The following is a 27,956-nucleotide window of genomic DNA, read 5'->3' on the forward strand; positions in this document are numbered from 1 at the left end:
AAAGTTTAGCCGCCGTGTTGAAACTCTAGAAAGAGTCTTGAAACTCTTCCATAATTTATAAAAAACTGGTTGCAAAGAAAACAGCAAACAATCGCAGTTTCCTGCAAAATGTACCGGCTGTCGGATCAAATTTATCGCGTCATCTGTGCGATGTTGCGCTTCATCACCGCAAGGGGGACTTTGTCGCCCTGCTGGACCCGCAATCATGGAGGTCGTGGGACTTCGCAAGTGTCCAAATCGGATCAGCCTAGACGACATGCCGAGCGAAATCCTGATAAACATATGCTCATATCTCGACTACCACGACCTAATCCGGTACGAACGTTCGCATAATCGCTTGGCCGCCCGAGTCTCAGTCACCGTTAACGAATGCCTACGAGGCGTCTGCTATCGTGTCCGTTTTGAAGCATCTTTTCGCATTCAAATGTATGGGCCCTGTGACTAGACGAGCGGTTTCGGCATTGATTTAAGCATCCCGTTACAACACTGGCTCTTCGCCAGTCTGCGCTGTGGTTAAATGGTCTTAATTTAAAACTTTTTTCTAGCTAGCTACCGCGAAATGCGTACACCGAGGCTGTGTTTTGTTGGTAAACATGGCACGAAAACGTTTGCCGTTGCTTGAGAACACGTCCGTCTAGGGGTAGTTAATGCGTTTCTTGGGAAATGTGACCTTAAGCTTACGGTGACTCTGTAATGCTTGTCTTTATGATTTATAGATTAGTACTTAAAGCACAAATTTGAGCATCGCCAGGCGATAGCGCGCCAGGCTCGGCGACTGATCGGGGAATTAATTTTTTGAGAACGTATTAAAAATGAATGCGTCGCACCTGCACGCTAGCTAAGAACTCTTGTTTGGTCGAAGTGTTACCTGCGTGAAACAAAAGCGCATTGTAAATTTTCTTTTTCAGCAAAAAATAGCGCTGTTTAGTTTAATGTTGTTACTTTCTCTGAAAGTTTGAATCTAAATTATATAAAATCCCGCTGCTTTTGAACGAAAAAAGAAAATTTGATACAGTCCAAAATCGGCTGACATGTTTGCTGACACAAGCATGTACTCTAATAATATGTGTTGAGGTTTATGGCAAATAATGAGTTCAAGCATTTTGTTAATTAAGGGCCAAGAGCAGATTGCCATCTACTTAGTAATGATGCTTGTTGCTAGACTTGCATCGGCAGAACTCCTGTAACGAATTCTATTGCATATCTATTGTTGAGGTTAAATTGTACAAGGAATGCAGCTTTCTTTTTTGTAATGTGCAGCAGTAATGTGTAATGTTATCAAAAAAAAAAGTTTAGGCTTTAATATCGCTGATTGGGTGCAGAAGCTTGGCATTGTCTAGTTGATTCGCAAACTATAACTTGATCAATTGTATACGAATAGCAAATTCTATCTTTTTGTTGAAGATATGCTATGTGTAGTTGTTAAGCCACTATCATGGAATGAAATCGCTGCTTTAGCAAAGACAACGAAAAGCTGTAGCCTTAAAACAATGTTGTTGTGACCGAGATTAGTGAAACTGCGCTACACTAAAGTGAGCTTTCTTGTAAATGAAAAAAAAAAACTGTTTTTAAGATACCTCTTGGCACATTTAAATACATTCTCAATATTTTCAACAAATTTTACTTTGTCAGTAAGCTTCTGTACATTTTTCATCTATTTTTTATACCGTAATACGTGCTTTAATGTAATTAATGCTTGATATAGTCTCAAAGAGCCGAGTTATGTCTGGCTGTACCTTTTCACGTATGAATCTCCTTAAGCCATTCACATTTATGCTTCGTTTAGTGTACCCCACTTTTAGCAACAAAGCTCTGAGAACACAAGAAAGGCCGTTTGAGAGAACATCATGAAAAAAACAAAACGTCACATTTCCTGGCAAAAAATAGGACAGAGTACTCTTGCCAACAATCACACTATCACAGGGCTTGTTGACAGACATGGCAGGTGCTGATAACGGATACGTAAGAAAGTAGTATTATCAGCACTTGTGGGTGGTAAAGCAAAATAAAACGTTATCTCTGCCGTTGTAGCTTAATTTCTGTAATAGCAATAACTACGTAGCATTTACTTCCGAGATTGACCTGTGAGAGGTCTTCCAACGGGCAGGTTAAAAACCTTGCACAGGAGGCACGCAGGGTTTTAATCACCGCAACTTGCAATTCTCAGTTCTGCCACTCAAGTTTGGTTATCGTGCAGCTTTTTGCGAGCACAGTAAAGCCATTGCATGTTGATGCGGTAAGATAGGCTGGCTTATCGGGGCAGTGAAGCCTTAGAGGCATCGCTTGTTAAAAGTGATCGCCAGGTGTTAGCTTCCTTCCGAACTGTATGTGCAGCACCAGATTCATTAAACACGGTTTAACAAGGGAGACATTTTTCAGTGTACTGGAAGATGCTTTCTTCATCTCTCAATGCAGACCTAAGTAAGTAACGCACAGAAGACAGTGCAGTCTAGGGAAGTGATCAGTACAATTTGAACGGCGGCAATGTCCTCTGCATTAGGCATTCCCCGAACAGTGTATTCTGTTTTATTATTTTTTTTTTATTGTGTTTATTTAGTATTTATTTATTTATTTATTTATTTATTTTAGTTTCATTTTTCCGTGAGAGCAGTTGTAAGGAGGCCTGCTAGAACCTGGGAAAAGTGTGAAACTGTGGTTCACTTGGGGTTATTATGCCTAAGTCGTAGTTCTTGCGCGCTTACATAAGCCTGTAAAAGGTTCGAGACCTCTCTGAACCGTCTGCGCTTGCAAAATACACAGCCTGTTCCTGTTTATAAGGGATCTGTAGATTAAAGAGATTATGATGACGGGTGATTGGTGCGTTAATAGGTGTTTAAACGCTCACTTGCCTCCTGAGTCCACTCTTTGCGGACGGTGCCATTGTCCCTTTCGGAGGGAGGGAGATAATCTTTCCATTTCGTTGTACAAGTTCGTAAGAGAAATGGGGCATGCTATTATTAGTCTACAGCCCGCTTGCCCGTTATTCGTTGTGACGTATTATTTGCAGGTGACATGTTTTTCCAGACGTTGCGCCTTACGGTAAAATGTTGGAACATTTTAGAAAGTAAGGAGCGAACTCTTCTGATACTGTCTGAGGACTGTTCGGAGGCATTTGTGGGCCAGTATGAAAGTTGCCTGTTTACAGGACGTACTTGTACTTGAAAAAAAAAGTCACGCTGCTGGCGAGGTTGAATGTAGGATACATGCAGGGTGGTGTGGAAACAGAGACAGGTACCCGCCGCGGTGGCTCAGTGGCTAAGGCGTTGCGCTACTGAGCACGAGGTCGCGGGTTCGATTCCCGGCTGCGGCGGCCGCTTTTCTGATGGAGGCAAAAAGGAAAAACGCCCGTGTGTTTGAGATTTCGGCGCACGTTAAAGATCCCCAGGTGGTCAAAATTGATCCGGAGCCCTCCACTACGGTGCGCCTCATTGCCTGCGTTGCGTTGTCGCGTTAAACCCTAAAATCAATCAATCAATCCTTCAAGTAAAGAAGAACGCAAGCCTGTTTTGCCGAATTAACTTTGTTCTGTTGTAATTTCATTATCTAATGTTCCAGTCTGTTTAGTTTGAAATGCCACAAGGAGATGGGTAATGATTAGCTCGCTTATAGTGGGTTTAAAGCCTAGAAAAATGCGTTTTTTATCTAGGATTGTTGCACGAGCCGATGTATTAGAGCCAATTTTTACCCCTACGGTTACATCAAATGTCGGATATAACGAACTAATCTATTGCCCCAATACTACTTTGTTATATTGAAGTTCGACTGCAATTGAATTGACGTTTGTGTCCTGAAAGTGTTGTTCCTTTGTATTCTTTTTGCCCATTCAGATGCAGCCGTGTGAGCCGACGGCTGCGGGACGTCTGTGCCCACGACCCCCACTGGCGCGGCCTCTGCTGGAAGTACTGGGTGGAGACCGAGTGAGAGCGCTCTTTTGTTGTGGATCTGTTTCTTTTTCTTTTGTTTTGTTCTAGAGGCTGCCATTATAGACCTACTCAACTCAAGAAGAGAACAGCCTGTTTAGTGTCAGAAGCAAGCACAGTGTGTTGTCTTCAGTGAAGCTACACAAAGCACTCCAGACACTTGTTATTGATGCTTGACACTACATATTTCATTTTGCTTCACGACAGAAAAGTGTTTTCTTTTTCATGTTTTCTTTTCTGCCAAATGTGCGTAATTATGCAGTGTGTGTTCAGCGAGTCTGTACCAGTGTGGAGTTCTTCTTTTGACCATTTGTTCGTATGTTTGATCCAGTGGTTTAATTGCATGTCTATGTGTGCCTTTTCTGACGGCTGGTGACACTAACAACATTGTTGTGATGACAAAAACACGGGAAAAGGGTGCCACCAGTACACGAGAAGATACAGTATGCCACGTGCCCGCTGTGCAGGCTTCCGGAGGGAGCGACGTGGCGCAGCCACTTCCAGGCGCTGTACCGCGACCTGCAACGCTACGTGCACTGCTACGCAGCCATGAAGCTGGCCTGGCAGAAGATACGTGCCTTCATGCAGCAGCACTGCCCCGTCATCGCACAGTCCATCAAGCGTACGTGGCTCGTTTATGGCGTAGTTTAGGATTACGGGTAAAATGTTCTGTTGGATCAATTCTATGCATTCTTTTCACAAATGAGGGCGGTTTCGTATCTTTTAGGTTAGTTTCATTAACGTTCCTTATTGCATCGCAAGTGCCCGCCCTGTGCCTGTCTCGGAATGGAATATCGCACTTTGACTCACCTGTTCAAATTTGTAAAATGTTCTAAGCATGCCTTGACCTCCTGGCAGAATGGATGGTGGCTGCTGTGTGCTGATCCGGCCATCATTTTCAGAGCTTTTCTGTGTTTTCGGAAAAAAATTGTGGACCGGTGTACAAACCAGATTGACAACTGCACTTCTCATTATTCTTTGGTGCTGGTTTGTATTATTGCTTCTATGCCTGTTGCCAATACTCCCCCCTCCCCCGTGATCTCGCTGTCAACATGAAAAAAATCATCATTGCAACCTTCATCAATGCATAGAATTTGAAAGAAGTTAAGATGTAAACTATCATTATTGCTGCCATTTTCTTCGTTGACACACAGCTGGCATCATTGCATAGCTTTCACTGCCCATATCACGTATACAATTTCATCGTTTTTTTTGTGTGTGTTACTGGAACTGTGCAGGGTGTAGAATTTTCCTTGTCAGTTGTGCCCACATAGCAGTATGTGATAATGAAAAGACCGGATTGGTAATGTCGTCTTACCGTTGAGGTGTGGGTATATACATGTTCACGCACGCATACATTCCCGTAATGTATAAACAACTCTCTTCCTTACTTTCCTCGAAATGCAAGGAAACCAAACCCTAATTCAAGGTCGATTGCACATTAGTATGAAACTTTATGTCCTAAGATCTCCAGGCGGTCTAAATTAATTCCCCGCCCTTCTGCACAACACGCACCAGCTCAGTCCATGTACGAAATATTAACCTCATTGTTTTAAGTGCAGAGCACTTTAGGGGCTCGCCTTGTCGTCTTAGCTCGCTCACTGGACCCAAATAGAGCCACACGGCGTTCCGTCGTAGCGGCTGTCATCGCGGCGTAACCCAGAGGCTTCGAAAGCATAGCGTTCGAAACTCATGAACCGCTGGCGCTTGTCATGCATCTCCCCGTTGTTTAGCGGAAAGAAAACGGTAGGTACATTTGAGGCAAGCTATACGTAATTAACCAGCAGTGCCCGCATTCATTTAGTTAGGAATGCTTGTTGGGTTGTTTTTTACGAGAGGAAACGAAAAAATGGCCATGCGGACCTACCAGCTCATTTCCCGCAACAGGACCTATGATGTCATTCGAGCCAGCTCTGCGATTGGCGGAGGCCGGCACAAGCAGACGCAAATTAGGTAGAGCTTAGAAGCTAGCCGAACGAGCGATTTGCGCTTAAATTTAGGGCACATTCTTTACAATGCAATAAGAATGGTGGGACAAACTGTGGAAGTTACGAAAGCACATGTAAACATAGAAGTACTGATGCGTACTGCTGTTGGTACTGCGCGCACTGTGCTTGGTTTAGCTGCACAGCACTGCGGGGCTTGGGGTTGTCTCAGGCGACACTGGCCGAATGACGCAAGCAACGGTGTCTTACGTGACCATATTTGTCGAGCAAGCACTGTTTGAGGGAACGATTATTTTCTCACAGAACAAAAACAAGCCAGGTTTAAATACGGTCAAAAACAAACCAGAGGCTTGCCACACTATGGTGACGCCATCTAGGTTCAGGTAACGTAAAGAAACGCGGGAACGCCACCGTAGGGTACCTGGAGGCCAGCACCGCCGTACAGGGTGGAGACACCCTTTGAACGGTCCCGTGCCGCCGCAATTGGGCCAACGTGCTCAACGCGTTGTTCTTTTTGTTTCCCACGAGACCTAGCAACGCGAAACAGATAAGATGATTGAAACTTCGCCAGTAGACCACGTTGCGGCGATAATTTTAGCGTGGTTTTGACACAATGACTTGCTTCGGCGGCGAGCGTGCGACCCAAAATGGCAGCGCTGGCGTATACATGTCTCTACCCTGTACGACGGACGCGTTTATTAAGGTATTCTAGGCTGCAGAGCGGTCGGTTCCTGTGATGTCATTGCAGACCCCGAAAACAAACGATATAGCGAGAAAATCAAAATTTTAACTTAAATTGATTAATTTCTCAGTGAATAAAGCATCGTTTGTATCCGGACAAGCGCTGGGGGCACTATAAAACACGAAATCTTTCGAATAAAAACTTATAGTAGCGTAAGTGCAGATTACAAAGGGGCGACCAACGCGGTAGAATTTGAAGCGCCTTCTCTGACAACCGCAGCCAGTGCACGAACGAAGAAGCGAGCGGCGGCGAAAGATGCGGCGAACTCGAAACTAAAGCGTGGCAAACTGTTCGCATGGCGACGCAGTGAAACATCCCCCTCGCGAGGGGCACGATCAAATGCAGAGCATTTCCGGGGGCGCACGACGTTAAGTAGTTTGCGTTACGTTAATGTTGTTGCACTTGTGGCAACTGCTGACGAGAGAGCGCTTGTCAGCAGTAAAATTGGCAGCCTCGGCGCACGTTGAGTCCGAGAGAGGGGAGAGAGTGTCCTTGAAATGTGCCTGGGCGCGCTATCGAATGTTGATCGCGCCGATAGCGAAACGTCTGAGCCGGGCATGTCGAGGCGAGCGATGCGGACTACTACGGACGCCTAGAACGGGTGACATCGTGAGTTAAAGAAATGCTCTTCATTTAAAAAGTGGCAGTGCAACGGCGCCATGTGCAGGAGGAATAGTGAGCACAAAAAGAACAGAACTCCCGCTGGCGCAGTTTCAGGCAGGGGGTGCGCGAGCACTGCGAAGGCGGGAAATTTGAATTGCATTGGGTGGTAGCAGTGAGCAGATAACAGCGCTACAGCCTATTATGGTGAATCGCTGCTCTGCACTTCCAACAGCTTTCACATTGAGTGGAACGGCTTTAATTTTCTTTTCCGTCAGAAGAAGGGGGTGTAAGCATTCACGGGATGTGAAACAATATGCCCTGATTCTGGACTGCACAGCCGGGACCACGGAAGAGCAGCTGGATGCAGCGGAGCGAAAACTGGGTGTACGCTTTCCTGAGGACCTGCGTTGCTGTTACCGGATCCACAACGGCCAGCGACTAGCCTCGCCGGGGTAAGGAGGAGCAGGTGGTTGCCATCTCACTTGCTTGTCCGCTTATTTTGCCTTATTCTGTTCAATGTTGGTGAGTTCTCCGAAACGTGCTGACCAGAGAAAGTTGCTCTAAAGTATGTTGAGTACTGAGAGTACTTTTTCCCATAAGCTCTGATCGAGAACATTGTACCTCGAAATATCACGTTACGTTAGGCTTGACACCTTATGTTTAGGCTTATTTTTCATTATTCCGTTCGATGTTGGTAAGTTGTTTGAAACGTGCTGACGAGGGAAAGGTGCTCTGAAGTATATTGAGTTAGTACTGCGATCACTTTTTCCAGTAAGCTCCAATCGAGAACATTACACCTGAAAACATCACGTTAGGTTCGACATCTTATGTTTAGGCCTAATGTTGTGTCACCTTGTCGCTATTTACACGGGACTAACAATTCGCAGCCAATAAAGAAGCACTAGCATCTGTAATACTCGCATCACACGTCAAAACAATGTTTTTTAAACTGAATGTGGTTAGCTGTTAATGACATTTGGTTTGGCCACGCTGGTCAACTCAGTGAAATGAATGTCATTTGATAGTGGACAATTAGCAAACTTAGAATTGCACGATGATAATGTAAACACTTTCATAATGTTTTTACACCCTTTAATGGTCTGAAAAGAAAACAAATAAACTTTTTTCTTGTTCTCATTGACATCGGTAAGTAGGCATTACAAGCCGAGGCAAATAAGCAACAAATCCCTATTTGGGTAATGGCAACGTGGCGGAGCTTTGCAAAGGTGTTTTCCTTCTTTTCTATGCAAAGCAGCATTTGGGGTGTACATATGGACCTACAGGTTTTAGACACAGAGCTCTTGGTGTGCTAATAAACTTCCTTGTTTAGCGACATTCGGCTCAAAAGCTAATGCAAATGTGTTCCTCAAACTCATTTGATCCCCAAATGCCATCTGCATCAAATGTTCGGCATTCACGTGTACCGCCAAAGTGGATGTCACAAACATTTAATGTCATTCACTCTAAATGTTATTAGATTTGCCGTGTGATGGGGACATAAGTTGTTGCTGCTTTTAAGCATGTTAACGTGAATGTGCTACACCTGCTCACCTGCGGGCAAGTCTTGACAAAAATCTCGATTCGCTCAATTCCCCACTGTGGCAGGTTGATGGGCAGTATGAGCATCCCCACCCACTACCGGTCAGAGTCGCTGTTAGACCTGGAGACAGCCATTGCGGGCTTGCAGGTGAGTGAGACAATGAGTCACTTGTTGCAGCATTTGGCTGTGTAGTCTCGTTCAGCTGCCCTGCTGAACCTGTCAAGGATGTACTTGTTCGTGCAGAAATGTCCAGTGATATTCTATCCCAGAAGTGTTCGTTGCTGCTGCTGCTGTTCGGCTTGCAGGGATACCACAGTCCCTCAACACTATAGTCGCATGTGGTTACTTGTTCTTGATTGATTGATTGTGGGGTTTAACGCGCCGACGCAACGCAGGCGATGAGGCACACCGTAGTGGAGGGCTCCGGATTAATTTTGACCACCTGGGGATCTTTAACGTGCGCCGAAATCTCGTACACACGGGCGTTTTTGCTTTTCGCCTCCATCAGAAAAGCAGCCGCCGCGGCCGGGAATCGAACCCGCGACCTGGTTACTTGTTCTTCCTGTTTGTATAATTGTTATCACTGGTTGTCCATGTTCTGAATGGTGTGAAGACAGGTTTAGTTCAATGTGCTATAACTTTCTATAGGAAACTCTTGATGGGGTAAATGGATGGGGTAATTCCTCACTTTTCAAGCACAGTTTTAGTTCACTGTGCTATAATTTTTATCGGGAACTCTTGACGGGGTAAACAGATGGGGTGATTCCTCACTTTTCAAGCACAGTTTTAGTTCAATGTGCTATAAATTTTTATCGGGAACTCTTGACGGGGTAAACAGATGGGGTAATTCCTCACTTTTCAAGCACAGGTTGAGTTCACGTGCTGTAATTTTTTTAGGAAACTCTTGACGGGGTGAACGGATGGGGTAAATCCTCACTTTTCAATTTTAGGTTTAGTTCACTGTGCTATAAATTTTTATCGAAAACTTTTGACAGGGTAAACGGATGGGGTAATTCCTCACTTTTCGAGCACTTGTGACATGGCGATGTCAGTAGTGATGTGGAATGCAGGAGGTGTTGATTCCTGACAATATCACTTGGATCACTCTTTACATCCCAATGCTGAAAATATTCTCATCGTCCACATTTGCTCACTGGTAATCATAAACACGCGTTTCTTTCGTATGCCCTTTTAGCTAACTTGTGTAACATTCAAGTGAAACAATTTTGAAGACTTCATGTGGACTTTTCTGTGACCACATAAGCAAAGCAAGAACGTTCACTTGATCTCAGCTTGAGTAACTTGCACGTGCCGGTAATTTTGTATGGCATCTTTCTTTCACTTATAGTGGCCCTTGAGTTTGGCATCGGAGCAAGTTCAACTATGAAATGCGATGCCCATCCAGCCAGTGTTACAATACAATCTACATCAAAAGCAGTAGTCATTATAGTGATGCATTTTTATTTCCATTAGTGTAATTCCATCTTGGCGCTGTTCAAGTGCAATGCACCAGGGCAAGGTCGCACAAACAAAGTGTCTGACTACCCACCGCGATGGCTCAGTGGCTAAAGCGTTCTGCTACTGAGCACAAGGACGCGGGTTCGGTTCTCGGCAGTGGCGGCCGCTTTTCTGGTGGAGGTGAAAAGCAAAAACGCCCACATGTGCGAGATTTCGGCGCACGTTAAAGATCCCCGGGTGGTCAAAATTAATCCAGAGCCCTCCACTACGGCGTGCCTCATCACCTGTGAAGCATCGGCTCGTTAAACCCCACAATCAATCAATCGAAGTGTCTGACTGATTAACAACCTACGGCCAAGCAAAACGTCCATAAGGTTCAGGTTTGGGCTAGTTAGTTGAACACAACCAGGACTAGAAGTAAAAGAAAACCTAAAAAAAGATAGAATGTGAATGCTGCATCCATCTATACTACTATATTCTGTCCGTGTCTGATTTTGTGCTACAGTTATAACCAAACTTCCAGTTGGCAGGCTAGATCCAGTGCCAAGAGCAGGACCATGCTGATTTTGTTGTTTGCACCTTGGTGTCTCACTGAAAGCCTTACCAGCACATTTTGAACTGCGTTGTGCTCTAGGCGTTCCCTAAGGCAGCGTTCTACACCCCCTCTTTTCTTTTTTCCCCCCCCACTGTGCTTTTCCCTCCCCCTCGTCGCTGTGGCTGCCCAGAGCCGGGAGGGCCTTCAGGGCTGCATGCCGCTGACCTTCTGCCTACACTCGGGCCTGACCCAGTTCATAGCGCTGAGAGACTCGGACGGCCACGCCCCCGGCTGCGTCTTCTACCCGTCTCAGGACCTCACCTCGGGGGCCAGGGGCCACCCGCTGGACGCCTTCATCACCGGTGAGGAGGATGGTGTGATCCTTGGGAATGAAAAGGACGAGGAAGGGAAGGGGGATGCGCTCTCCCGGGTGGCAACTCGATTCCTCCACTCTTCCCGTTAAAGAGATGTGATGACAGGCAGTGTTGAGCCAAGTGAGGCCATTGACGGAGTAGAACAGAAGCGGAAAAAGAAGGAGCGAAGTAGCATGCGCTCGCACAAGGAAGCACACTTCTTGCTGTTCATATTAACCTAATAGGCAGGTTTGGGAAAAATACCTCACAGTTGTACCTGGAGAGAGATATGGTCTACACCTGTTACAACGAACCCTCAAAGTCCGAAAAAAAATGTCCAGTGTATCCGAAGTATGCAGTATTCGAACCGTGGGGGTTTTTCGGGGGATGTAGTATATGAGCGTAAAGTGACAACTGTGACTGGTATTGCATATAAATACTAGAGACAATTTGTTCTTTCTAAACACCTACAGCACCTCTGCACTGCGTTCATGCGGGGGGAAAGAATCACCTAACGCTGTTTTCAAAGCTTAGCACTGGCACTTGGAAAAGGCCTAGCGCATGCAGTCGAGTGCGTAGAGATGCACGCTAAGCTGAGCAAATAAAGCAAGAATATAACTAAAAATCATTACTAACCAGCTATAAAAATCACTCATGGCCAGCAAAACCTTTCGTGACAAGGCAGGAGCTAGGTTTACCTGAAACCGTTCATCAAACAATTAGGATCACTGCCTGACGTTCTTCAAGGCAGCTTGCGCACTTTTTAATGATTGCATTCTGGTCAGTAAAACAGCTGATACGAAATAATCGGATGGATGGCTGTGAAACAAAAACCAGACCAGTTGGACTCCTCTGCACAGTCAGCGGCAGATTGTGCACAATGAACGAGACACAATGTTCAACAGTGTTAATTATGCCTAGTTTATCCAACAACGAAGTCAGCTACCCTGGCGCTGGTTGCACAAAAAAAAAAGGCCACCGGCACTGGCTTGGCTTGTTTGTGCGAACGGTGCCAGCAACCAATTCTATGTTGACAATGTTGCCAGACACAGTAGTTTCCTCGCCAAAATAAACAAAGAAAAGGCATATCGGGTGCTGGCACCGTAGAAGTCTGCTATTGGTAGGAGTCAGAACAATTTTCGCCCAAAATTTAGTCTGTTATAGCCAATAGTCTGCTATAGCCTGGTCAGTTATGAGTGGAGTGAATTCCACTTAAAAATGCGACCAAACAAACCACAGAAATGGTCAGTTGTAACCGAAAGTTCGTTGTTGCCGAATCCGGTGTAACGAGCGTAGACTGTACATGACATTTCATGAAAAATGTGCCTATGTTGCATGTAAAAAGTATTGGTGCAAAAATGTATTTCAGATACACATACTTCTCAGCTGTATCTCTTAAAAACATTCACCATAATTTCACCGTGACTACACCGCATATGCAAGTGGAGGAAGAAATGTTTTCTAGTCATTGACTAGCAGTTGTATTGCCTGCATTGTCTTACTTGAATTTCGTTATTTCATTTTATGTGCATTATTCTTTTACGTATAAATGAAAACAGGAGCTTTGGGAGCTTATTGTACAGGCCTTTGCTTTATGTGTGCCCTTGAGGCTGGCAAAAAGCTGAAGGTTAACTTTTTTTTTTTTTCGGAATGCCCGACTTTTGTCACCCCAGTTATTTACAGCGAAGCTGTTTAGCAAATCGTAATTTTTCGTGTCCGCAGTTCAAAACTCCAAGAAATTGCCGAGCGTGCGCACGTGAGCACGGGCCTCGCAGCGACCATTTGGCAGTTAGCAAAACCAAGAAAATGCCTAGTGCTTGTGTATGCGTGCCTCGCGATGACCGCCCAGCGTCCCTTGCGCACATTTGTCTAGCAACCGAGTAAGGGATATTGGCCAAGACAAGTCCAGCGTTCGCCGTAATCATGGCAACACTTGCTCGGAACGAGAAAGACACGTCATAGCGTACGCACCTCCAAGGTGATGTCCAGTGATTATCACTTCCAAAAAAAAAAACAAAATGAAGGAAGCTCACTATTATAGCAACAGTGATGGAGTAAAGGTCGTTGCGGCAGCGAAGCAGCAGCAAATCGGCTGCAATCGTTGACTTCAACCGTCGTGATTGTCGTGAAGGGTGCATTCAGCTTTGCAGCCTTCAAGTCTTACACGTTAGTGTGAGTTTCCTTCATTTTCTTTTGTTTCTAAATTTTCAAGGGAGTGTTGAAAAAGCAAGGAACGGTCGTTGTGGGCCTTTGGCACGCTCCTTTGCAGTGACATTGTCTCAGTGTGGCTTTTTTTCTGTTGCAGCCCGGTCTTTCCTTGAGTGGTTCAAAGGCTACGCTGACATGCTGGAGAATGACGAATTCGTCGTGCTGGACAACCAGCCGTACAGGTACGCAAGTGTCCTGATGTATACAGAAGCAAAAAAACCAGCCGTTGCGGGCACACATTCATTAATTTTTATCAACGAGTATGCGTACTCATTTAAGAGTTCTTCAATACACAGTAGAATTTCGATGATACGATTCTGGGTAATACGAATTTCTGAAAAGACCTGGCAAAATTGCATTCTTTCTAATGGGCAAAATTTTAGCTGTTACAAACGGACGTGCGTGGCCCGGCGGATGATACAAAGGAGCCGGCGAGGCGCCTGACTGCCGAGTGAGCAAGCGACAGCGACCTACGGGCTCTCTCTCCCCACTTTGTCACCCTTTCTCCAGGAACGGCCAGGCTGTTGTTTTCTGCTTGCAAAAACGTGCCACGTACGCCACAGGCATGCTGACCCCGCCACAGAACCACCCGCACGTTGCGCGCGACACGGCCGGCGGCGCCAACGTGGTGGCGGCTTCGGCCGCGAAGTGGTGCGTGGCGCTCGAGCGACTGTTTAAAACAACTGTTTTAACAACTGTTTAAAATGCGGCGCAAGGCACACACGAAGTTGCTTGCGAGTAAAGGAGCTGATAATGTGGGCGAAAACGGCACTATAAAACATCATCCACGCCGCTAGTGAAAGTGCCCATGAAATATCTGCCAGGGTGGTAAGCCTAACATCTCCAGCGGAGCTAGCCAGCTGTCTCCAGCGCTTCGAAACTGCCACCATGAGGTGTGCGCCTCCCCATTGGCGCAAGTGGTCAGGCTCCTCCCACTGCCACGCGGGTCCTGCATCATCTTCTGACCGACGCAGAAGCTCCCGCTGGTGCAGAACCGTCGACGCGGGCGTGAAAAATCACACGTGCAATGCCGATGCGCACAAATCGCGTGCAAAAGCGTTGCATGTGGTTCACGCCTTAACTGTTGCGGCATGTAGTGAGCTTGGGCACTGCGAGTGAGGAGACGAGTGTGAATTTTTACACGCTCTAGAGAGGAGTGTTAGGCGGCATGGAGGTTAAAGAAAGCAGAAAAACATTACAGATTTCTTCACGCAAAAGTAAGAAAAGAAATAAACGCAAACTCTTTTTTTAGTGCTCAATTTTTTTTCGTCTGTGTTGGTTCATACAAATTTCAGATGATACGAATATTTTTCGCTGGGAACGAGTTGGCAGACGAGAGGGCCACTGCTGCTGCACTCAGCAACACTGTAGACATTACAACGATACCCTATACAGACGTCAAGCCACACATAAGACAACACTTGCGCAGAACATGGCAAACACACTGGAATGAACAGACAGACAACAAGCTACATGTAATAAAGCCACACTTGGGGTGGTACACATCTGACTCACACAACAGACACATGGAAGTCGCCTTGGGTAGGCTGCGGATAGGGCACACCCATGCGACGCACTCGTATCTGCTGACGGGATCTTCTAGACCCCAGTGCAGCAGGTGCGGAGAGGCCCTATCCGTAGTGCACATACTAATCACATGCAAGGCACTTCACACAACACGACACAAACACTTCAGAGAACTCTACAGACAACATATCCCCCTACATCCATCGTTGTTTCTAGGTGACGATGCCATGGTTTCCGTGAAACGTGTGTTTGAGTATTTGTCAGACATCAAGTTTTTAAACCTCATTTCCTATCACACACAATCAAATCTGGCCCTATACACCAGCCATCGCCATTATCTTTAATTGATTTTGCTATGTTCGGTTTAAACGTTTTTATACCTACCCTTGTGTGGTAATCACTTCTCTTCATTAAATAACCTCTTCTCTGGCGCTCTTTGCCCTTGTTGGCCTTGCGCCATTGAACACTAACCATCATCATCATCATCATCATGAATATTTTTCGCAGTCCCGCGAGATTCGTATCATCGAGATTCTACTCTACACCAGTTGTGAAACTCCGCTTCCAAATCCAAACCAAGCGAGCACCCCTGCTTCATTCTTGCTGAAAAGGAAGTGTATTGGCTCAGCACCTAGGGGGTGGAAACTGAGCTCTGCTGAACATTTACTTTTGTCACAAAACTTACTAAATAAAACCTGCTGTTAAAGTTAGGGAACAGTAAACTAGGACATGTTTTCTCATGTTTCCGCCATTTTTCTTTTACGACTTACGGCGGCAGCTCGCAAGCGCTTGGGCACTATACTTCAACTTTCCATCGACAGATGGCAGGCGAGTCAACTTGCCTCTGTTTGCCCCCAGTGCAGGGGGCTGATGTGGACCAGTTTTTGATGCATGGGGCCTATGAGGAGTTCGGCAACTGGTGTTATTGAGTGACTCTGTCCTGGTTTTGCTCATTCATGTCTCTGTCTTCTTTTTGCAAGGTTCTACCATGAGCCAGGGTGCGAGATGACAACAGGCCACATCACCGTTTCCGTGGCAACCTGCTTCATGCCCGAGCTGAGCAGTGTGAACCCCCCACACTTTTTCCACACGTACCGTATCACGTGAGTGCGTTCACTGGCAGCACATGTCACTGGGGCGAGTGGATATGTTAAGGGCACAGGGTAAGCCCTATACTCCCAATGCATTTTTGGCCATTTTGAGGTACATTTTTCTCGGCATCTACTGAAGGTATCTGCATAATGCGTACACCAATTTCTTTCAAACTTTGGGCTCTTTTTTAACTTTACCAGAATTATTGAAATCAGACTAAAATTAAAATTTTTAATAATTTTTTTTGCGCCAGTGGCTAAGTTATGGCTTAGTTTACATATTCAAAATTCTGTAACGAAAAAAGTGTTACGTACATTTTTTCAATTCTGGCCAGGGTTCAATCCGAATTATTTGGAAATGCTGGCTCCTGCGATGCTACCATCATTGAATGAAAGAACAGCATCCAATGTTGCAATCTTGAGAGTGTGAAGCCCAAAAAAGACGTTTTTTGGTGCGCAGCTCCGAAGCACCATGCCTTGACTGAAAAATCAGCTATGCAGTAGTTGCCAAATGATTTATTAATACAGCTGGTTCCAGACTGGCATTTTGATCTGGAGCTGGGAGTTTTTTTTTATGGAAGAAATAACAATAAACACGGAACACATTCTAAAATGGGACGTGGTCACTTAATACTTGCTTACAGAAACACTGTTTTTGAGCCAGAAATAAAACATTCTATGTGTGATTGTGGAAAATGTGCTAAGGAGGTGAACTTCCCTATTTGCGAAAAAAAGGAGAGTCACCTTTTTTAAAATTTCGCCTTACCCTGTGCCCTTAAATGCAAGCACCATCCTTCTGTGAGTTTGTAACCCATTGGAAATTCCATGGTTCGTGGGGGCTTGGGTTGTAATGTTGCGGAAAATTTAAAACACACAACCAATCTCAGCATGCTTTGCCATCTTGCGAAACCTGAAGTGCTGTCACAATAAGTTATACACAATAAAACAGGTTGAGACCGAGGCCGGATAAGTCGCTTCTTTACAGTCAAACCCGTTTATAGCGATCTTCAATATGCACTGCGATTAGTATTTCGATATATCCAATAGTTCGATATAGCCGAACCCGCCTATAACGAGCTTATTGCTACGAGTTCGCAATCCGCTGGAGCCCCCCGCCGCCTCCCCAACTCCGCCATCCGCGTAGGCAGAAATGAACACAGTACAGTAGCCATTATCATACCAAAATCATCAATTTATTGCAAGTATCAAAGCTACTTTCCGCCTTAACTGCCCACGTTGCAAAAAAAAAACGTTGATTTTTGTTTTCACTTTTGTTTTGGCCGCTTCAACTAGCGTAGCATTCTCTACACGAAACATTGTTTGCACCAGTTCAAGTCTGCGTCCTCAAAAATCTAAGAAGCATTGGCGGAGCACATCGACTGCCGAAAGCGCTTCACTATAAGCGTCGGACGGATTTCACTCGCGACATCGTCCGTAACGTTGGCAAGCGTTGGCCCACAGTTCTCACCGATGCTGCTATCTTGGTCCGGACTCGCTGACTGCGCGGGTTCCATCGTAAGTCCCACGCGTCGGAAACAGTTACGGAAGGTATTAGGCGTCACGTCGCTCCATGCGAGGCGCAATGTCTCAGTCGCCGCTCTTGCTCCGTGGTCGCGGCCAATCCACATCTCAATCGCCGCTCCGAGATCATGCATTTCGGCGGCCATTCTAGGCACCCACAGTTCGATATATCGGATGTGAACTTCGTTATAAGGAATATGTTTCCCATGTATTTCCGTAACTGAATTATTTTTGTTCGATATATAGCATAATTCGCTCTATCCGGGTTCGTTATAGCCGGGTTTGACTGTATTAGTACAGTGGAAATTAAAATGACAGTCGCGAGATTTTATTTTTTGCCTAAAGCGTGCAGGTCAGTTTCGGTATGAGTTATACGGGCAGGAATGTATGCAGCAAGCTTCGACGGTCTTAGGAACACTTCATCGGCACTATTTTTCACAACTCATTCAAAGCAGTGGTCTGCAGAGGTCAGCTGTAAAGCGGAAATCGGTTTCATAAGATTTCGAAACAAACGACTGAGTGCAGTCAGCAACCCCGGAGTCAAGCAGAATATGCCATAAAATTTAAGCTTTGTGTCGGGCACAGTTTGAGCTAGAACAGGATTGTTAAACTGTTCCCGAAAGTGTTGCAACACCTCTTAAACCGCATGTATAGACCATATGTATAGACCTTAGACCGTATGCAACACCGTATGTATAAATGTACTTGTACTGCCTCTCAGGATGTCCATGTCGGAGGAGGCGTCGGAGCGAGAGAGCTGCCAATTGGAGACGCGACACTGGATCATCACGGACGAGAACGGACTCGAAGAGCGGGTCGACGGCCGTGGCGTAGTCGGTGGGTGCTGCTGCTCTTTTGTTATCGAGCACGGTGGGGAGATGTGACACTGTGATTTGCCGTTTGCATTGCCGAGATTCTGCGATTTCATCTCGTGCGTTTGCTCATCTTGTTGAGTGACCGCTTGTCGTTTTTGTGCTTATGCCATCAGGGCCGGGGCTTGTAGTCAATGAAAGTCTTTATCGTATTTCTATCGTATCATATCGTAAAAATTTCGTATTTCTGCTCTTCCCCTCGGGGGTTGCAGGGGAGTACCCGGTGATGTGTCCGGGTGCCTACTTCTCCTGGGTGAGCTGCACCAGCCTGAGCACCACCTACGGCAACATGAAGGGACACTTCATCATGCGGAACCTCCACACGGGTGGGTTTGTGTAGTGGCTCCACTTGCTTTTATTCAGCCATAGTTCGAAGAGGAAGTGCTGGTTGCCGGGTTAGGCCTAGTCTCACGATTCAGTCGACCTTAACTGTCCCTGGCGTCCAACCTATCGTGTAGTACTGTATTTTCACGATTCTAACGTGCCCCCGATTGTAATGTGCAGGTAAGTTTACGTAGAAAAATTTGAAACAAATTACTTTACGCTGATTCTTTCTTGAAGATTTTCGATTGGATTCTGGGTGGAGTCCGTGTCAGTGGCAATGCTGCTGGCTGCTTTGAAGCTGATTTAAACCTTGCGGCTGATGGTAACGCGCATGCAAACTTGAAGGCTAATGTTAGCAAAAAAACGATGCGCGTCAGAATCGTGCAAATACGGTAAACAAAAGAGCGTGCTGTGTAACACCTCCACGCTTCAAAGACCTGTGGAGCCTCTGGACGCGTCCAGCAAGTTGAAGCAAAATATGGGGGCAATGACATGGGCAACTAAGCCAACCAATTAAAGGGACACTGAAGTGATATGTAAACATTGTGGGATTACTAGCGCAAATTGTAGTCCGGAGTCCCCAGGCCATGTTTCGACCACTCTAGACGCGTTTACGCGATTTTATTTAGTAGAAAAACTCATTCGAAAATGCTGTCCTCCTCTCTTTACGCTCACCCATTTTCTGTGGCGTTTTCGTGTGACGTCACGAGGGGATGAGCTGGCAATTGGCTGCGGCGCTACTGCACGGCTCCCCGGCTCCCCGGCCAACAGAGTCAGTCAGCCCAGCGTTTCGTCCGCCGGCCGCCGGCGGTTCGTCGCAGTCCAGGAGGTTAAAAAAAATTGCTTGGTCGCAATTCGTTCACTTAGTTGAAACGAAGCCAGGACACGTTTGTGAATGGAAGAATGTGGCTTTCTTTACTTGGTTTGTTTGTACACTGTATCTAGCTCCAAGTCAAGGTCGCTTCACACAAGCGCTGCACAAGCGCACATGCGACGCTTCGCTGACTGGTACGCCAGTAGGAAAATATAAGGCCTCTTGAAGGCGGGAGAAGAGTCAGCGAAGTCAATATAGGTACTAAGGAAATAAAATCAACTGATATTTTTACCGTACAGCGTAAAACTAGGGCGCGGGAAGCACTTTTTTGGGCTGCGCGAACAAGCACAGCGGTCAGCAGCACGACTACGCATCTGCGAACGCTTTTCCGTCTACGAAATGCAATTGCTAGACGTGAGCTACTGTGGAAACTCGGGCGACGCTTACTGCACGAGCGCAGTACAACAAATAGTCACCTAAGCTGCTTGAAATGCCAAAACTAAATAAAAGTGTACACCGGTTGTACAATATTTACCTTATATTAGCCAGGCCTTCGCATCCCGCTCCGTGGCTCAGTTGTCTGAGGTGCTAGGTATGTCACCGCAAGTGTTTTGCAAGTCACGAGTTCAAATCCCCGCGGGTACGTGCTTTTTTTTTTTTTTTTGTACGTTAACTTTAATGTTTTCCGCCGATGTTTTCTATATTGAGTTCACCTTTTTTTGGGCCGCAACGTTCATGGCTACACGAACTAGTTCACAAAACGCGCGCAGGCTGGCACTGGCGCGCTAGCGAGTTCTCGTTGGCGTGCTGTTGCCATAAGCACCGACTGCTTGCAGGCAGTGGGCACATGCCAGAATGAACAGGCCCTTGGCCTGGTGCGAACACGCTTTTTACGATACAGGCATGAGGGAGGCAAGCTCCAAATATGGGGGAAAAGCGCACGACATTTGGGCGTCTGCGGGTACGCGGAGGGCGTTCATGCACTGTGTAGGTCTCGGCTAGTGAATGCTACGACTACAAGCCGTCCTGGGAGGCTTATCTTGTGCATTTTACAGCCGACAACATGGCAGAAGCGCGGTACGATGATTACTGAGATATTGAGAATGCCCATCCAACAACGCCATTGGTTGTGTTTTACAGAACCGAAACCGAAACTTGTTTGATTGCTAACCTTGGGCATCGTCCAATCACGGTGCGGCTCCTCCCAACGTCACAGCTTTAGTTGGTGCGGCCGCCGCAAACCGCGCATGGTAGTTTTTCTTCTTTCGCGCTTTGTAAAATAATTACCGATTTGTCAACCGGATAAACGATGAAAAGTGTGCTAATTTGAGCCAGTCTACGCAGTGCAAGCAAAAACGGGAGCTTGACAAATTCACTTCAGTGTCCCTTTAAGGTTATAAATAGGTAATAACATGGTTAATTAGACTGGGTTGTGATGTGGGAAAATGTGGATGACAAAGCAAATTTGTGTGGGTTTCAATATAAGGGTTGCTGGTAAAATAGTCGCACCAGAAGGGGGAGAAGGATATATCGACAATGGACGTGAAAACAGCAGCGGTGCGAAACTACAAATGTGCCAACCTGTCGAGCCAACATGCTCAAACAGGTGACACCTCGTTGAGAGTCATCGCACAATGTGAAACATAGGAAACCCGCAACAAAGTAAATCTTGTCTCTGTCGTTAATGCATAACCAGGCGGTCAGCTTCAAGTCGTTTTAAAGAGACCATGTGAGTGCCATAGGAATTTTTGCAGTTTTAAGTGGAAGCCTTTTGGAACTACTACCATCATCTTTCACATGTTTTAAACCTATTATACAGCTCTAGTGCATTATGGTACCACTGGACTGGTAGAATTAAACGAAGATGTGCAAGAAAGAAGGTTTTTGTATGGGCATAAGCTTGAAGGTTGTGTGTTTCTCAAAGCCAGTGTATTTGAAGTGTGTTTCAGTTTGTAAGTGTGCTTTCCGAGCAAGTAACGACAGTTAAAATGTGGCACATTACTGGTGGCGGGCATACTGTTTGAATTCATGTACTGATGTTCTTGAGCATACAGGTGTCTATAGAGTAAACAATAAAAAATTCGGGCTATTGCATCTTTTCTGCAGGCCCTGTTCCAATACTAGGAGAACAGACTATGCCACGTCTATGTCAGGCAAGCACACGCCCTACTCAAACAAACAGTTTTCCGGTTCCAAGTGCTGACTGCACCATTCACTTTCAGGCTGGTTAATAGGCAGTTCCGCCGAGTGTTTGGCAAACTTTTATTTCCTGCCATATTATTGTATTGCTGGTGCTTTAAATATGGCGTGAATATGTACGTACGGGAGAATCGGCATTCCCAATAATCAGCAGATACCTATACCTTGTCGATGCTGTGTTGAACTTCTCCCTGACATTCTCTCGTGAAGTCAAAATGCAGCTTTGTTCAGTTTGAAAAAACTAGCCTTCAGTAACTCACTCAGCTGCATTCCTGTTAAGAAAGATGTTTCTTTGAGCGAAAAAATACAAGAAATATTTTTAAAAATGAAGGAAGCTCACACTAATGCTTACTTCACGACCATCATGAAAGCCTAACTCCACAATTGCAGCCGATTTCCTTCCTCTTCGCTGCTGCCGGAAAGATGCTTACTCCATCAATCTTACTGTGAGCCCCCCCCCCCCCCCTTTTTTTTTCCCTCCTCCCAAAGTGGTAATCATTGGACATCACCTTGGAGGGGCCTACGCTATTACGTGTCTTTCTCGTTCCGAGCAAATGTTGCCATCTATACGGCGAACGCTGGAGTTTTTTTGGGCCAATCTCCCTAAGTGGGTATGCTTGGCTTGAGAAACGTGCACAGGGGACGCTGGGTGGTTGTGGCGGCGTATAACCGTTTCCTAGTCAGCACAGCCAAGCGACGTGTGGCGCCATCTAGGGGCATGTTTGAAGCATGTCCACGTGCATGTGACCCTCAATTTAATCGCGCAGAACCGCTTGGTCTCGTGACGTAGTGGTTCCGCTCCTGCGGAACAAACATCCTGACCCAGGTTCAAATCCCGTTACTGCTTTTTTTTTTTTTTTCCATTTTCAAGGGTTTGTCATATTTGAATATTGACATTTGTTATCATGTCTATAATCTACTTATGACGTCTCTATGCATTATAAATGGGATTTGGGGTATTTTCGTTGCCTTTTGGTCAGCTTCAGCTACTGCTTCTTGTACTTCTTTGCGGGTTTGCCCCTTTTAGTTCGCTTTCGGCTATTTCTGTTGAATATTTTTCTACACCGTGGCTTTCAACCATTGCAGGTTCGTTTTGGCTGTTATTTCAGTTCGGGTGGTTTTGTATGTTTTAGGTACGTTTATGCTGTAATACAGTTAAACCTCGATATAACGAAGTCGTACTTGCGGGCGAGAATTTCGTTAAATCGAGAATTTCGTAAAATCGAGGTTTCGATTTTACAGTTAATTTAAACCAGTTATTCAGGTTTAAAAACCTTGCCCAACGCTCAGAAACAACTGATATGTAGTCACCTCTCCACTTAAAGCGGAATTTGTACTAAAACTGGCCGCGAAAATTGCATGAATTAAGAGCTTCAACACTTAGGCAATGGAATTCGGATAGCCGACAGTAGTTCGTGTTGTCGTAAAACCGGTGCTTTTTCCGCAACGCCTCATTAAATATGATAGCAGACTACGTTTCCACTTTTTCTTTTTTTTTTTTTTCATTTCGGTCACTACTAAACGCCGCTGTTAGTCAACTGAACCCGCGTCCATGCCCCGTGAACTTCACCCCGGCGAGGTGCTGGTTCGAAGTTACACCTCTTTTCGTCCATTCAGTGGTAGGCTTAGGCCCGGCGTTGAGGGGTGCGGCGGGCCAACAGCGGAAGGGTGCTATAAAGCTTTCGAAAGACTTTTTTCATGCACAAAGGCTCTGCAGTATGGGCGCGTGATGCAACCACAACACTCGAGATAAAGCCATGATTGAGAGTTGAGCGGAGTAAACACGGACCGCTTCACTTTGTGGAGCAGCGCTTACGTGCTCCCGCTAAAGCGGAAAGCTTACATTAAATATCTTCTAGCCAACTTTGATTAAGCAATTACTTTTATGTCCGCTGAGCCCTAACGAAACCGATTTCTCGGCATCGCAGCTGTCTAATGAACGCATTTTGACCACGTTCGGAGAGCAATTTATTGCCACCAGCACTCTATGTTCAAGCCGTAGTGAAGAAGTCCGTAAGCAGTGCTTGGCGTTTCTTGACCAGGGTGGGCTTTATGTGACGCTCGTATGCTGACAGATCTAACAAAGCTTGCTCTTAAGCATTCACGTGCGCCTGCCTGCCTCCGCAGAACGTCGATGGCATCTATCACTTCGGTGGCCGTCGGTTTCACCGAAACTTCCTCAGGCTCTTGTTCGGAACACTTTTCTTTCTCTTGGTGTGCGCATGCGGCTTACAAGACTCACCTAATGATGCACAAACAAAATATTTATGTGGTTATCAGCAAGCACAACCTCGAGCAGTAGCGCCGTGAGCAGCAAGGACGCGTAGAACAAAACACTTGAAGTAGGCTTCGGCAGCCTAAGCGTAGAGAGCACTGGCGTAGGCAACGATGGAGACGTCAAAATTGTGGCCGCACTATTTAACCGTCCATGACCGCTAGCGGTTTTTGAACAGCTTTCATCGCTTTTAATTGTTGTCAACCACATAATTCACCGCTTTTCTTCCATTTTAGCATTTTAAGAGTGAGTGTGAGTGCTGAATGTTTTCAATGTAGGCTCTGAGAGGCAAAATAAAACATGCCTTGACCGGAATTTCGTTCTTCCTTTCTCGCCATGACTTCGTTAAATCGAAAGCGCCGCACGAAATTACTTCGTAAAATCGAGATAAAAATACATGGATTTAGCAAAATTTTGATAGAAAACTTGAAAAAATTCGTTATATCGCAAATTTCGTTAAATCGAGGTTCGTTATATCGAGGTTCAACTGTACAACCCCCATGAGCAAGCTCAGGTGACAGCTGGCTGTACTAACTAGGAAACGCATATACATGTCGTAGCGAGGCACGCACGCACGAGTGCTCGGCATTTTCTTGGTTTTGTTAACTGCCGGGTGGTCGCCGCGAGGCCCACTCTCACATGCGCGTGCTCAGCAATTTGTTGGTATTTTTAACTGCGGACACAAAAAATTTCAAATTTCGCATTGCAGTGATGGAATATGGGTAGGAGAAATGTAAGAGAGGCCAGCACTAATTAGCAGCGTGTTTACGGCTTGTTCGCATCCACGTGATGTGATCAAATGAAATTGGAGGCCTGACTGCAGTTACCCAGACATGTTTATTGGCGGTGGCCTAGGTCTCCAGCCACCAATCGCTTATTAAACAAGATTCTGTGACGCTGGAGAGAAATGGTCAGAGAGTGGCCAGGAAGGTACCACTATTTTATCTGTTTGCGATGAAACTGGCGCCAACTATTATTGGGACAAAGCATTCTACTTAATCAACCAAACTTGTATTCTGTCATCACGGCCCCCTTTAATGCCACGGGACCATTCATTCAGTAGCATTCAAGGCTGGTTTTATGTACATTAAGCGCTCGTAAATGTGACCCTGTTCGAACCACTGAGATACGGCCAAATTACGCAACCGATCAAGTAAACAAAGTTGGAATGCATAGCTGTATACCCGGATGGTGTTAGCAGTTAATAACTTCGGAGAATGGACGCAACAGTGAGCAATCGCATGCGATTCACGGATGTTGTTACTGGAGTGACGACACCTTTGCGAGTCTTTGGTATCTCACCTTATCTTATTTACCCAAATAGGTACATATTCAATTGCACAAAAGATTCAGTAACGAGCTTCAATTGACTCGTGTTTTCGTCGTGTCTCTGTCACGTTTGCAGGCGACATGACGGAAGTCCACTGCCCCGTGTTCCACATGAAGTGTCTACCGTACGTCACGGCGGCCGAACGCGAAGCCATCAAGCGTGACCGAGACGCTGTGAAGAAAACGCAGTGAACGGTCACCGCTTTGCCTCCTCTGCCGCCACTTCTCTGCACCTTACCTACGTCGACGCCACACTAGAACCTTTTGCTGCAGTTCAAGCCAGTCGCCAAGCAATGCACAACGGCTCTGAAGAACTGTGTCCCCGTCTGAGTTTTGTGAAGCCCTTCGTTTGAAGTGACTGCAGTGGACAGACTGCAAGGCTCTAACGACAGCTGTGAAAGTGATGCTAACCTTATAACGCAGAACTGCTCTCGGTTTGTGAGGTACACGCACGTATTGGTGCGGTTTGCACGAAGCAGAGGGTTTCAGAAGACAGAAGAAAACGTTTTATTGTCGTCTACTTTTTGTTCTGGTGAGGCGATTCAGACAAAGGGGCTTTCGCATCATCTGCGTTCTGCGTAGCCAGCTGAAAATTGTAGTGTGCGAGGTCGTGCACTGATTTGGACGTAGATGAGGTTGTTTCTTCGCCCGAAGTTTTGGTTTTTGGCGAGTGAGACGTTTGGTGAAAAACGACAGTGGGCGCAAACTTCAGGCAGGGTTAGATTCAGCGAAGTTGAGTCTGTCTCGATGAAATCTTTGGCTGGTGTTGGTCTGACTTCACTACTAGCATTGCGAATGGCACATGAAGCCATAACCCAAGTGGCTTGCGATAGACGGTAAGCCTACGATAGGGCATACGTTACAACAGCATCGATTTTGGTTCCATAAGGTTCGAGTAGAGTTTTCTTACTTTTAATTTCTTTGGTTCTTTTTTCGAACGATCTTCCAAAAAAAAAAAGTCGAAGCCAGGAAGCAAGTTGTCCTGTCAGCTGCTGTAAGAGAGATACTCTCGTGTGGAAGCATGTTTAAAATTTATGCACACCATGTAAAACTAGGCTAAAGGATGTGCAATATACTAAACTATGAACCTGAGTTCTAGTCGCAGTATTTGTTTATTTATTGGTTGTTTGATGGTAGAAGGTAACGACATCAGTACGCGTGTCTAGGAGGGCTTGCTAGACAGGTGACCAGACAGTCGCTTTTGACAAAAAAACAAAATGGTGGCTGCAATTAAGGTTTGAGGTCTTGTAAAGTGTAATGTAGTTTGAAGGCAAGACATTATTCCCGCCAAAAATACGCGGTTAAAGGTAATGACGCTTAAGTTAAACCCTTCCTCTTTTGCTTGCATTTTCGGTGCTGTTGTGCTGAAGTTAAGCAAGACGAAAGCAAGGAAGTTTGAGTTTGAGCATCGCTAAATCATGAATTGCTGAAGCCATGCACTAAAGTTTACAGTAGTCAGAATTGATAGAGTGCAACACAACAAATGCGCCCCAAGCATTTTACGATAAATGTCCAGCCAACGTGTTTCAGTGAGGTCACAAAGTATTTCAATAGTGCTTTGTTAATGCGAACCAAGTTTTTGTAAAAACCACAATAGCCACCAAGTTTTGCCGTTTTAAGTTTTTTTCGCTTCGATAACACTTGAATTTCAAACAATCTTAGAGGCGCACTTATTTTGGTGTACAACTTCAACGTATCTTGACTGGAGCTGCTTTGACTCAAGCATTGTTGAATTTGTAACAATACATTTATGTTTCCGTAGCAGGCAAGGTTTTTGCAACGAAGTCGTACAACACATTGCCTCGAGAATTGCAGTCCAAGTTGGTTTTCTTGTAATTGTGTTGTGTGTAGGCAGAAGAATGGCGTTAGAAATTACATTTATGGTTTTGAAGGTTTTCTTGTTAAGCCGTAGAAGCTTGCAGAGTGAAATGTTTGATAATGTATACTTACACACTTGTACCTGTCTCGGCACTTACACTGCTCGACAATGTAACATGCATCGACAGTGTTCACAAAAATCCAGTCGTTCTCCACAAAGCAGCTGAATTCTGTACACACCAGAACATTTCTGAGGGTTTGGAGAAATCTTACGGAGGTTTTGGTCGATAGAACATTTTGCATCTCTGTACGTTGTATTTTTCATAGAAAGAGCAGCGACGCTTTCAGACTTGGTCTGCCGAAAAACTTGCACCGCAGCTTGTTTTTGGTGCTTTGAAAAAACATGCGCCAAGTTTTTATTGAGAACGAAGTCAAAAGAGTGAAGCAAGAACTTTGCACAGCAATGCACAGCATTGAAGTTATTATGTCTGATAGATGTGCTTGCCGTAATCTGATGTGTGCTCTTGAATTGTCGTACGAACGATGCGAGAAAAAAAGCTGGCTTGGTGTTTTGTATCGAGTCGTGTGGAACGACCGAAAAGCTGTGATGTAAAAAGGAGAACTTTTATCGCCAGCTTTTGTTTGCAGTGAGCTGCGCTTGTATCTTGCAAGTGAATTAAAAAGCGTGGCCTTGTAATAAAGGCCGTATTTCTTTTGTTACTTGATCGGTTGCTGTGACGCGGCTGAATTTTTACGGCGAGTTTTCTTGGGAGTTGAAATGGCGGAAAGAAGAGCTACGTGTATGAAAATGTACATAAGGTGGCAGGAAACGAGTGAATGCTTTTTGCTTGATAAAACATTTCAAGAAACACTGCAGAGCC

General features: G+C 45.6%; 1 protein-coding gene across 2 annotated transcripts; it reads left to right on the plus strand.

The window, feature by feature from the left end:
* Window positions 1–155: 155 nt before the first annotated feature.
* LOC144144234 (F-box only protein 3-like) lies at window positions 156–27,946 on the plus strand. 2 transcript variants are annotated; one of them, XM_077675598.1, is made up of 12 exons: window positions 156–315; window positions 3,828–3,917; window positions 4,388–4,542; window positions 7,549–7,663; window positions 8,817–8,898; window positions 10,935–11,106; window positions 13,403–13,487; window positions 15,813–15,935; window positions 18,166–18,281; window positions 18,529–18,642; window positions 21,561–21,607; window positions 25,334–27,946. In XM_077675598.1, the coding sequence occupies exons 1-12, from the start codon at window positions 206–208 to the stop codon at window positions 25,340–25,342; spliced, it is 1,218 nt and encodes a 405-aa protein (XP_077531724.1). In that variant the 5' UTR covers window positions 156–205; the 3' UTR covers window positions 25,343–27,946. The 2 variants fall into 2 exon arrangements, with proteins under 2 accessions (XP_077531724.1, XP_077531723.1); XM_077675597.1 differs by lacking the exon at window positions 21,561–21,607.
* Window positions 27,947–27,956: the final 10 nt, after the last annotated feature.

This window comes from Haemaphysalis longicornis, unplaced genomic scaffold (assembly GCF_048455015.1).
Source record: "Haemaphysalis longicornis isolate Haplotype H1 unplaced genomic scaffold, Haemaphysalis longicornis Haplotype H1 scaffold_67, whole genome shotgun sequence".
Classification (NCBI taxonomy): Eukaryota; Metazoa; Arthropoda; class Arachnida; order Ixodida; family Ixodidae; genus Haemaphysalis; species Haemaphysalis longicornis.